Below are 12612 nucleotides of genomic sequence, written 5' to 3'. Positions count from 1 at the left end.
GCTTACTCCAAATTTTTATACTTATCTCTTTGTAGACCAGTAAAAAACAGTTCGCAAACCAACACTAATCTATGGACCACACAATGTGGTAGTTAACACAAATGTCCAAAAACAGCTTCAGTATTAAAAATAAACACATTAATGCTGCACATACAGGCTACAAAAAGATTCAGGCACCAGTGGCAGCAAGAATACACAATATGTTTTGTACACGCATAGGTGAGGAGTGAGGTGCAATACTATTTATCACTATTAGTCAAGGCTCACCCTCCCACCTCAAAACAACTTAAAAAAAAAAGGCCAAAAATACATGAAACATCAGTTTTCAGACTTTGAACTAGTGGCATAGGACAGTGATCAGAGAGAAGGGAAACAAGTGAGGTGAGCCCTGCAAGTGTTCCCAGCTACCTAGAGTTTTGTCCACAGTACAGAAGGAACCTGAACAGAGTCCATCTCACAGAATTGAGGAGACTGTCTGGGGATTGGGAGGCTAAGTGTTGATCAGTTTATGCATGAGAAAACTACTGAGGCTGGGAAAGAACCACCAGAAAGGAGTAGATGAAACAATCCTCAGCAATCACGCAGGATGTATAGAATAACTCCCATCAGCCAGAGGAGAAAGACCTGCTACCACAGAGCATCAAGTGCTGCTTTAGTAATGGAGTTAAATTAGCACTAAAGACTGTTCCAGACCTGTCTAACAGAACTTAAAGGCAAGCCTCAAAAGGACCATCTGTTTCCAAGTTAACTCCATCCCAAACAGCCAAAACATATTCAATGGAATAAAAACTCCAACACCCAACAACAAACCTCGCAGTATCTGATCAAATATATAAATAAAAATTATCAGGTGAAAAAAGCAGGAAATTAAAACCCATAGTGGGAAAAAAGTTATCGTAATCAATAGAAATAGACTCAGAAATGACAGACAATAGAATGAGACACATTAAAGCATTTATTAGGACATTAATGCAATTATAAATATATTCCACCAGCTCAAGAATGTAAAGGAAAGCACAAGCACAATGATGAAAGAAATAGGTATTTTTAAAAAATATACCCAAATCAAACTTCTGGACAAAAAATACACTTGACAGGATTAACAGCAATCAGACCTGAAGAAAAGATTCAGAGAAACCATCCAAAATGCAAACACAAAGAATTTTGTGAGACACTGAACAGACAAATATATATGTACCTGGAGTCCCTGAAAGTATGGGGGGGGGGTGGAGGGGGGAGTGGAATAGAAAAATGTTTAAAGAAATGATGGCAAAAACAAACACAATAAAATCAAAATTAAAAAAAATAAATTTTAAAGAGAAATAATGGCAAAAATGTGCCAATTTTGATGAGAAGTATAAATCCACAGATCCAACAATCAACAAGCTCCAAGCAGAAGAAACATGAAGAAAACCACACTAAGGCACATCATATTCAAATTGCTGAAAACTACTGATAGAAAAAAACCCACAAAAATCAGGCAAAGGAAAAGACACATGCCATATAGAATCAGAACAAAAATGACAGCCAACTTCTTGTTAGAAACAATGCAAGCCAGAAGACAGTGAGAAGCAATATTGACATACTGAAAGAAAAAACTAGCAACATATTCTATAGCTAGAGAAGTATCTTTCAAAAATGAGTGCAATAAAGCCTTTTCTTGCATATAAAAGCAGGGAGAATTCATCACCAGTAGGCTATCATTAGAAGAAATGTTAAAGGAAGTCTAGGAAGAAAATACCAGGTAGAAATTTATCTATACAAATAAACAAAAGCATTGAAAATGATAAATATGACAGTATTTGGTTTCTATCTGATTTTTGAACTTTATATAAACAAAATCAGATTCTTTCATGTCATTTAATCATGTCTGTGAGATCCATCCATGATTCATATAAATCTAGCTTGTTCATTGCTGTATTCTATTATATAAACAGAAGGATTATCCATACTACTGTTGATGGACATTTGGCTCATTTGTAGGTTTTGGTGATTGTAACAGCTTCTATGAACATTGTACAGTTGACCCTTGAACAACACCTGGGTTAGGGGCACCGAGACCTCCTGCACAGTCAAAAATTTGGACAATGTATGACTCCCCAAAAACAACTATTAATAGCCTAGTGTTGACCAGAAGCCTTACCAATAATGTAAGTCAATTAACACATATTTTGTTATATGTATTATATGTTGTAGTATTCTTAAAATAAAGTAAGCTAGAGAACAGAAAATGTTTTTAAAAACCATAGGAAAATATTTATAGTACAGTACATATTGATTGAAAAAAAATCCACATATAGGTGGGCCTGCGCAGTTCAAACCTGCGCAGTTAAGGGTCACTTGCTTATGTATTTTGGTGGATAGCTGCACATTTCTTTTCAGTATAATTTGAAAAAGTGAATAAAGTCATACATATTTGGAAGATTTCAGATGGCCAAAAACAGGCATTCCTGAGTATTAACTTCCTGTACTTTACATTCCATTACCATATATATGTATATTTAATTACAGTAGACATGCACTAGCTTCTCCCCGCTTCCCATCACAAGATGTAATGAGGAGAAAGGCTGGATAGTTAATACAAGAGCCAGATCATTTAGTTTAATGCCAACCTAATTAGGTTTTAAATGTTTATTCTGAAGTGAGTAGCTGAAGGTGTAATATGATCAAATTTACTTTTTATACACCTGATGGTAGTACAAAAGATATTAATAGTTTCAAAGTGGATAACGTTAGAAACAAAAAGTCAGTAAAGACACTAGTAAAAAGTATTGTAAAGCACTCAACAGTGAATTTACTTCTATTCTTACTTAGTGGCCTAAACAAATAAAAAGGGCCTGAATTAAGGCAGTACTAGTATAGTCAGAAGAAAAGATGGATTAAAGTAGTAGTTGTCAAACTTCAGTCTACATGAGAATCACTTGGAGAACATGTTGAGCCCCCGCCCCTAGAGTTTATTCAGTAGGTCTACTATGAGGTCCAAGTTTTGTATTTCTTAAATTTCCCAGTGATAGTGATACTGCTGGTTTTGGGACCACACTCTAAGAATCAATGGATCAGAACAAAAATTATAAATTGATGTTCATGTCCCACCTGATCCATAGACATGTTATTCAGTACTTTTTAATGTTAATTAGAATTCTACATTTAAAACTATGAAGATATCACATAAAAATCTGGATTTCTGCTTCTCTTGAAAAATTATTGTGTAAAATACAAAGCCAAAAAATATTAGAGGAAATCATGGGAGAATTACTTTGTAAGTTATCTGGAGAAGGCCTTTTTAAATTCAGAAACCAGGGAAGACTGATAAATTCTACTCCAATGAGTTCATTTTACAAAAGGTCAACTTAGCAAATATACATAGAATTAAGCCCAACAGGAAAAGATTAAAGATATAAACACATTCACACAAAACATGAACAGCTCAAACATTTGAAAACATTTTCACATTCATTCTTAAGAGAAACACAAAATTGTAATGAGAAAGCGCTTTTTACCCATCCAATAGTCAAAGACAAGGATGTAGGATAAAAGTGCTCCCATATATTGTTAATAAAAATTTACATTAACGTAAGTCTATGAAGGCCTATTTGGCAGTATCTATCAAAAACAAATGAACACTAACTCTTTAATCCAGCAATTCTACCTGTAGAAATTTACCCTACAAATATACTAGTCCATGGTTTATTACAAGGTTAGTCACTGCAGCACTCTTTTTAATAACTAAACAACTCAAATGTCCAATGATAGGGAACTTGTTGTGAGACAGCCACAGAATAGAATACAATGCAGCCATCAGGAAATTATGTCCTGATGAGGAATGACCTCCAAAATATAGTGCAAAGTGCTCGGATATGTCAAGTAGGCAACCATTTATACAACAATGTAGAATAACGACATACAATTTGCTCAGGGTTTTGCTCTAAGGAGAGAAACCATGTCTACCTTATCCTAGCTGTAGCAGCCTAGCATCAAGCACAAAGCCTGGCACCTAAATCAGTATGTTAAAATAAGCTACGGATTCTGAATCACTAGGATTAGGGCAAGTGACTTTGCCACTTAGCATTTGAGCTGCCAGAACTTTATTACTGAACTAAACCAATTTCGACATCTGTCATCTAAAGCAACAGATAAGCAGTTTGGGAATTATTATAAGATAACTAAGCCAATATTCAATGTATCACACAAGACTTTCTGAGCTCTCATTTCTCCTTATCACTACAGTACAAACTGCTATATTCTTTATCTTTTCTAACATAAACAAAACAGTTAAAAACTAGTTAGAAAACTATCATGACAAGGACTGATTTAGCATTTAGACAATTATTGCTTACCTTTTGCAATGCTGTTTAAATGGCATGAGGAACAGAAGCCCAATTGAAGCTTTTTACAATGACAAAACTGTGGTCCAACATCACTACTTACGAAGCTGGTATTAAAAAAATCAACTCTGAATTAAGGCTCATTTCTCATTAGATTTTGTCTCTCTACTGGTTTGGAATTTATACATGTTTTTATTCTTTCGATGGTTATGCTGGAATTATGTGCATTCCTATTAAAGTCTAAATTTAAGGTCATTTTCTTTACCCTCCCCCTTGAACACCTTAGGTGCGGTTTTACCTTTGAATAGCCCCAACCAACATTAACTGAGGAATGCTACCTTTATTGTTCTCTCAGACTAGCTAATTAGGTTTTCATGCAATTTCCTCCTAGGTAAGCTTTAGGGTTGGCAATGAAGAAATAAATTTGAAATACTGGGGTTTAACGCAGACTCTGTCACTTATCAATTTGGAATTGATTCCTGCGTTCTAATTTTGATTTTTCTCACTTATAGAAGATAATTACTTCACGGTATACTCATGTGGATCAAATAAAAAAACATTCAAAACGACCCAAAAAGTACGGTAGTAGGTAGCAAAAAGTGATAGGTAGAGTAGATAGATAAGTAGATCTCTGGTAACTGTAAATGTATTAATACAATCATAGAGTGTAAGCCTATAATGGATCAATCACAAAAACCTCACAGCAGCCTGTCCCTGTATAGCGGAGGAAGCTAACTTCTACTAAAGTGCACAAGGAAAAAAATAAAACAAGGCTCATGAAAAATAAAGGAAGATTGGGAAGTCAGACCTATTAGATGGAAAAGAGCACTTGTTTTTTCCTCTAATGAACGGAGTGTTCCCTTCACTATTCAAAAAATAACGTAGATCTGAGTGGCAATCATATCTATCATTCCCTCCAGTCATTCTACTACACTCAGAGCATACTGCTTATTCACCTAGCAACCAAACACTGCGGCCAATGAGCAGAGCCAGACGTAGCACTAGGTGCAGATACTTCGCGTCCACGTAAAAAATCCCAGAAGCAGCTAGGTCTCTCGCAAACACCCCAATATCTAAAGAACCACGATGCTCTCCACCACAGACCTAAGAATAGGGCTAGCTGTGGGTAGGAAGGCACCAGGTGAGCCAACAGGCCGCAGGGAACTAGCGTCACCGCGCCCCACTGCGGAAGGCCGAAGCTCCGGCCGCACGGCCCCAAACAATGGAAGTTTTCCCGCCTCCTCAGGTCCCCGCCCCCTGCTCCAGAGCCGGCGGAGGCAAGTGAACGCAAAGGCGCAAGACCCCGCCCCTCGAGAGGCCCCGCCCCCCGACCCCACGGGTCCAGCCTCCCTTGCGCAGGGCTTTTCTGTTTTTTGGCGCCAAATCTCTATTGGTTATTTCCCCTTGTTGTTTGGAGATGCTACTGGAGGCGTGCGCCACGAGTGCGGGGACAGTAGAGGCATAAAGGCACACAGACGCGCTAGGGCCCCGCCTCCCCGTAGATAGCCCCGGGCCTCGGGAGGAAGAAGAGGGGCAGGCGATGAGGACCGCTGCCGCTGCCCCCGGCAAGATGGCGGCCGCGAAAAGCGGGGCAGGGGGCGCCAGCCGACCCCGCGTTACGGCTAATACTCCAGGCTCTCTGCAAGAGGTGGGCTTCTCCAGTGTCCAGACCTTCCCTAACAGCAACGGTTGTTCATTGGGAGGCAAGTCCTCCCGCCCACCGGTCTCCTCTCCCGGGGAGCCCTAGTCCACCACCCCTTTCCCGTGGAATGGCCAGTGCCTCAAGCTCTCCACGGTCCTGCTTACTTGTCGGAGGAAACCAGCTCCGCGGCGATGGCGGCAGTGGCTGTGGAGTCTGCGGCCATCGTTCCCCTGAGGTGGTGGGCCAGCGGACGGAATACAGCCTGTGAGGAATATAGAGGGAATTTCGGAAGCCAGAGACTTATTTGCGGACAGAAAATGGCAGATTGGAGACCCCGCGCGGCTGGGCCCTCTTATATATCAGGGCCTTTCATCCCGCCCATCCACTTCCGGATCCTCCCCCTCGAGTTTAAAGGGCCAGAACTCAGCCTAGTCTCACCCAAGGACACCCCCACCGTGGCTTCTGGCTTTACGGGGTACCTTTCTTGCCTTGCCCTCTTTCCCCCAAAAAAGCAACTTCCTACTTTTCTAGCAAGTCGTGTAAGAAGAACTGGAATATTGGTATTACAACTCCTGACTCGGCGTCAGCCAGCGACTTCCACAAAAGGGGAAGCTGGTGCTGCTCTGCATGTTTGGAGCGAGTAGCCTCTTTCCGGCCCGGATACTCGGAGAGGTGTCTGAAACTTTCTGTCCAGTCTCTGAGTCGTAACGGATGGACACGCAAAAGCAGAGCACGGGTACAGCAACGGTTAGAACCGATCTCGGTGAGAGACTCGTGGCTATGAGCCTTAGCAACAACTGACGGAAGAAAATGCTAGTCTAGGATTGGCTACACCTGAAACTACCGCGCTTGATTCAAAGCTCAGTGCTGTGGAAGGACACTGCTGACTCCTCCTTCTTGGCCCGGCCCCTTCGGCTGGCCCAATCCGCGGACCCCATCCGCTTAGGCTCTACCCAGACTCCAAACCTGCCTAACCTACTGTTCCCACCTCTTTTCGTCCCTCTGAACTACAATTTGTTTGCGCCAGAACGTGCGAGGGTACTCTGCTTAGAAATTTTACAGCTATTAACCGTCTTGCTTAATCTTAAATGCTGCTAGTGAGATCGGTATTATCAACCCTATTTGATAGAAATAGAAACCAAGGTTCAAGGAAGGTGTGACTTGCTCAGAAAGTTGCAAGACAAGTCGGTTATGGAAAGCAGTATGCCTCATTTCCTGCAACTGAGTGAAAGATAACCGGCAGGCTGAAATGCTTGCACTTCCCCACACCTGGAGCATCATCCATTGCTTTCCACCATAGCCTAGATGACAGTGATCAGTATAGAATTGTATTTACGTCCATTTTCAGGCACACTGGGAGATTCCAGAGGATACTTATTCTAGTCTGTCAAGGCTCAGGCAGGTTGAAATCTTTGGGGGTATAGAGCTGGACCTGAAAATGCCAATTCCTGTGGCAAACAAAAATGGACTCTCCTGTTGTTAATTGGGTGACCTGAGCCAAGTCATGTAACCTTTTAAGATTAAATGTGAGGACAATATTAGTATCGACTCCTTAAGGATATTGTGAGAATTAGGGGTAATGCTTGCTTCAACAATAAGCATTGTGCCTGGCTGGCCAGTCTGATAACATGGTAACTGGAGGGTTGGGGTGGAGAAAGGAGAGATCTCTCTCTGGAGCCAGGGCTAGGGCCTGAGAAATCCAATCCAGTGACTTGTGTGACCCACTCATCTGTTTAAACTAATAATATTCACTGAGCAATTATGTGCAAGGCTTTATACTAGGTCCTAAAGACCAAAAAAAAAAAAAAAAAAAGTCTCCGTTGGCCTCATCTCAAATATTACTAATACTGTTCCAAAGAGGCCTTCCCTGGACACTCAATCAAAATGAGTTTCCTTTTGTTTATTTCATCCATTGTACTTACCAAAATCTAAAGTTATTTACTTGGGTTTTTTTACTCTTTTCCCCTCCTAAGTATATAGGCACCATGTGATCTTTTCTGTTTTGTTTACAGCTAAATCCCTAATGCATACAACAGTGGCTGACTCATAGTCAGTGTCCAAAGTGAGTTTGTTGAATGAAAGAATAAAATAATCATCATATAATCATAATTAGAACTGGAAATAATTTCACTCAAAATATATCTACTTAAGGGAGGGGCCTGCCTGGTGGCTCAGATGGTTGGAGCTCCATGCTCCTAAGGCCAAAGGCTGCTGGTTCAATTCCCACATGGGCGAGTGGGCTCTCAACCACAAAGGTTGCTGGTTTGACTGTTCGACTCCTCAACTCCTGCAAGGGATGGTGGGCTCTGCCCCTTGCAACTAAGATTGAACACGGCACCTTCAGCTGAACTGCCGCTAGGCTCCTGGATGGCTCACTTGGTTGCAGCACAGGCTCTCAACCACAAGGTTGTTGGTTGGACTCCTCGACTCTGGCAAGGGATTGTGGGCTGCGCCCCCTGCAACTAACAACTGGCAACTGGACCTGGAGCTGAACTGTGCCCTCCACAACTATGATTGAAAGGACAACAACTTGACTTCGAAAAAAGTCCTAGAAGTACACACTGTTCCCCAATAAAAAAAAAGTGCTGTTCCCCTTCCCCAATAAAATAAAATTAAAAAAAAAAAAAAAATATATATATATATATATATATATATATATATATATATATATACTTAAAATAGAAAGCAATATTTCATAGTAAATAATGAGGGTAAATGGGACTCTATCTTGGGGGAAAAATAAAATTATATTTAACAAGATTTAGGGAGGTCTTCCAGTTAAAGATGGTGGGTTGAACATAAATTTACACTCATTCCCTTTTGAAATACATCTACATAACAATGAAGGAATTTTTTATTTGTTTTTAAAGGTAAAACTCACAAGATCAAAGAGAGTGGGAGAGGAAGCAACAGCAACAAAATTTTTTTTTTTTAAAGATTTTTATTGGGGAAGGGGAACAGGACTTTATTAGGGAACAGTGTGTACTTCCAGGCCTTTTTTCTAAGTCAAGTTGTTGTCCTTTCAATCTCAGTTGTGGAGGGTGCTGTTCAGCTTCAAGTTGTTGTTCTTTCAGTCTTAGTTGTGGAGGGCGCAGCTCAGCTCCAGGTCCAGTTGCCATTGCTAGTTGCAGGGGGCACAGCCCACCATCCCTTGCGGGAGTCGAGGAATTGAACTGGCAACCTTATTGTTGAGAGCCCACTGGCCCATGTGGGAATCGAACCGGCAGCCTTCGGAGTTAGGAGCTTGGAGCTCTAACCGCCTGAGCCACCGGGCCGGCCCCAGAAACAAAATTTTAAAAGCTGGAGAAGAGATAGACAAGTAGTAACTGACTTAGCAGACTGAAAGAGAATCCCAATCCCAATGAGGAAAGCCAAGAAGCAACCAGACTGACAATACAGAAACCACAGAAAGCCTCAGGAATTGGTTGTGACAGTTACCTCTTGGAGTAGAGAATAAAGATAGGGCTGAAAAAGTGGGTTAGGTTGAAAAATTTTAAGAAGAAATTAGACCCTCTAAACCTCCCACAAACCAACAGAAAAACTGGAAGATTATTTTCTGGAAAGGGCAAAACAAAAAGAATGTTGATGTGAATAAAAGTTGAGGGTAAAAGGAGGATATTGAAAAGAAAGGGATTAAATGAATGATTGCACACAAAATGTTGAGCCCTTGTGACAGACTGCTAGTTGTTTCCCAATATCTATTTTTTCCCTTCCATGGAATAGTAGCAATAGAACTCTGATATTTATTTATTTATTTATTTATTTATTTATTTATTTATTCATTCATTCATTCATTCATTCATTCATTCATTTATTGTAGTGTACAGCCATCAAAATAAAAACCAAACTTGTTAATGTCCCTTGGAGCTAGAATGCTCACATGATGACATTCTGATTAATGGAAAGTAAATAGAAGCAATGTGTGTAACTTCCATGTAGAGACACCAAAGGGAAGAGGCTTGTCTTTCAGAAGACGTGGTGGTGAACTATATTAGACCATGTCAATTGGGGCAATGTCTCAGGAATGACAAAGCAGTAAGACAGAAGAAGCAGCCTAGGTTCCTAGTATAATATCATTGAGTCGCTATACCAGCTCTGGGCTGCTTACTCCCAAAATGTTACATAAGAGAGAAATAAACTTCTTAGATATATCAATCATATATCAAGAAACAACTACCAGAATTGCAAAAGAAACTGATATAAATTGACAGGTGTAGCTGAAATTTTTAATGCATGTCACTCAGAAATTATGACAAGCAGATAAAAATAAGCAGAAATGCTGAAGACATAATACTATTAATATGCTCAAGTGATATAGAGAAATCTAGATTCAAAAACAGCAAACACACGTTATATTCAAATATCATAGATCACTTACAAAAATGGACCTTGTATTAGGCCACAAAGAAAGTCTCAATAAATTCTAAAAAATCGTTATCATTATCATATAGACTGTCTTCTCCACAAAGTTTTCTTGCATTGAAAATTAACATTTGTATATGGTATACGTAATATACTATAAATAGCCCTTTGGTTTAAAAAATCATGAAGGGAGTTAAGAAATACTTAGAATTGAGTCATAATGAATACACTACATGTCAAAATTCATAGGACACAGTTAAGGAGTATTTAAATAAAGACGTCCAGCTCTTGAAAAATTTTGCCAGGAAACAAACAAACAAACAAAAACCTAAGAATTTAACTTATGAAGTGAGAAAAAGAGCAATAGAGAAATCTCAACAAGGGGGAAAGACATAAGGAAGATAGGGCAGAAATCAAGAAAAAAGAGAGAAATAAAAGATTATTAAAACGAGAGACTGGTTCTTTGAAAAACAGTATATGTATATATTATAAATATCTATGATATATATAATATAGATAGGAATGCAAAAATTAAAATCCAGAAGAAATGACTATAGAAACTATAGACACAATTTTAAAGTAATTATATTAAGAATAATTATATGCTAAGAAATTTGAAAACCTAATGGAGTGGTCCTAGAAAAAAACAAACTGCCAAAATTGACACGAAAAGACACAGAGAACTTAAGTAGATCAATAAATAATAAAACAATTGGGTGGCCGTTTGGCTCAGTGGTTGGAACGCAATGCTCATAACACCAAGGTTGCCAGTTCGATTCCTACATGGGCCAGTGAGCTGCACCCTCCACAACTAGATTGGAAACAACAACTTAACTTGGAGCTGAGCTGTGCCCCCCACAACTAGATTGAAAACAATGACTTGACATGAAGCTGATGGGTCCTGGAAAAACACATTGTTCTCCAATATTCCCCAATTAAAAAATAAAATAAAATAATAATAATAAAACAACTGAAAATTGTAGTTAAAGTCTTCCATTTCCCAAAATGTCCAGATGGTTTTATAGGTACGATTAACACATTTTCAACAAGTAATACCAGGGGGTGGCTGGTTAGCTCAGTTGGTTAGAGCGTGGTGCTGATAACACCAAAGTTGCCGGTTCCATCCCTGCATGGGCCACTGTGAGCTGCGCTCTCCTTTAAAAAAAAAAGAAAAAAGGAAAAAGAAAGAAATATTTCCAGATGTAGAAAAAAAGCAAAAATTTTTCTATAATAGTAATAGAACTCTGATTTTTATTAACAAAATTTAGGGAAGACTTTCATTTAAAGATGGTGAGTTGAACACATTTATATATAGCAAAAAAGCTAATGTCTTAATTCCAAAGTAGGATAATATGAAAAATAAAATTACAGACCCCTTTCACTTGCAAATGTCATTGCATATATTCTAAATAAAACATTAGCTTAACTGTACTAATTGAGATAGGGTAAGTTTAACTGTGGTAACAAGTAGTCCCAAAACTTCAACAGCTTTATACAATAAGGTTCAGTTTCCACTGATACTATATTTTCATCTCAGGTCAGCTGGAGATTTCACTGTTTCATCCTCACTCTGGGTCTCAAGCTGATGGAACAGTGATCACAAAGAATATAGAGCATTGCTTGTCATTGTTTCAGAGGGAAAGAGAGAATGTGTTGGAACTCACACTTGTTCTTAAAGCTTTCACCTGAAACCAACACATATCACTTTTTGTTTCTTTTCACTGGCCAGAACAGTCATGTTAATAATGTCTCTGGAATACTAAAGTAAAGCTTGAACTGCAAAAAGTGGCACCCTGGATCTCCACAAATAGAAGTGTCATCTCATTTCTGTTATGGTAGAATCAAATGGCTCTTGACCTCGATCACAGCTCAGGATGATGTTTGCACTCTTATTAACACAGGCTATTAAACTGTAAAGTCAATTAGAAAGGGATAGCCCTACAGTTAAAGAAACAGTCTTGGTTCTCCACTCTGAGAGAAACAACTCTGATTGATTCTGATAGATCCTAGATGTAGGGAATTTAGATAGAATGAGATTTAAAAGTAATTAAATATGGACTAATTATGCTGGTAAAAATGTGTTCTCCACGTATGTATTATGCTAGCTTGGGCTTGCTTGTCCTGTTGTATAATGTTGCGACCTGCACAACACAAGCCGTGGGAAGGTGAGGGAGGCAGTGAGGGTTAAACTATAATAAAGAGACAGAGACTCAAATACAGTTAAATCACAGAGGACTGAGGGACTCACAGCCTTAAGGGACTGGAGCCCCGAGTCGGGTCGTC

The 12612-nt window shown here is 39.3% G+C and overlaps 1 protein-coding gene across 2 annotated transcripts in view; it reads right to left on the bottom strand.

The window, feature by feature from the left end:
• The window catches only part of NASP (nuclear autoantigenic sperm protein), a 30443-nt gene extending 24142 nt beyond the window's left edge, over positions 1-6301 (bottom strand). For both annotated transcript variants that reach the window (XM_019749401.2, XM_019749402.2), the window contains exon 1: positions 6132-6301. In XM_019749401.2, the coding sequence (XP_019604960.2) occupies positions 6132-6190 (59 nt within the window). In that variant the 5' untranslated portion in view covers positions 6191-6301. The remainder of the gene's footprint in view (positions 1-6131) is intronic.
• Between the last annotated feature and the right edge of the window lie 6311 nt (positions 6302-12612).

This window comes from Rhinolophus sinicus, linkage group LG06, assembly GCF_036562045.2.
Source record: "Rhinolophus sinicus isolate RSC01 linkage group LG06, ASM3656204v1, whole genome shotgun sequence".
Taxonomy (NCBI): Eukaryota; Metazoa; Chordata; class Mammalia; order Chiroptera; family Rhinolophidae; genus Rhinolophus; species Rhinolophus sinicus.
The sequence above is the reverse complement of the archived record's forward strand: the minus strand, read 5'-3'. Positions and strand labels throughout refer to the sequence as shown.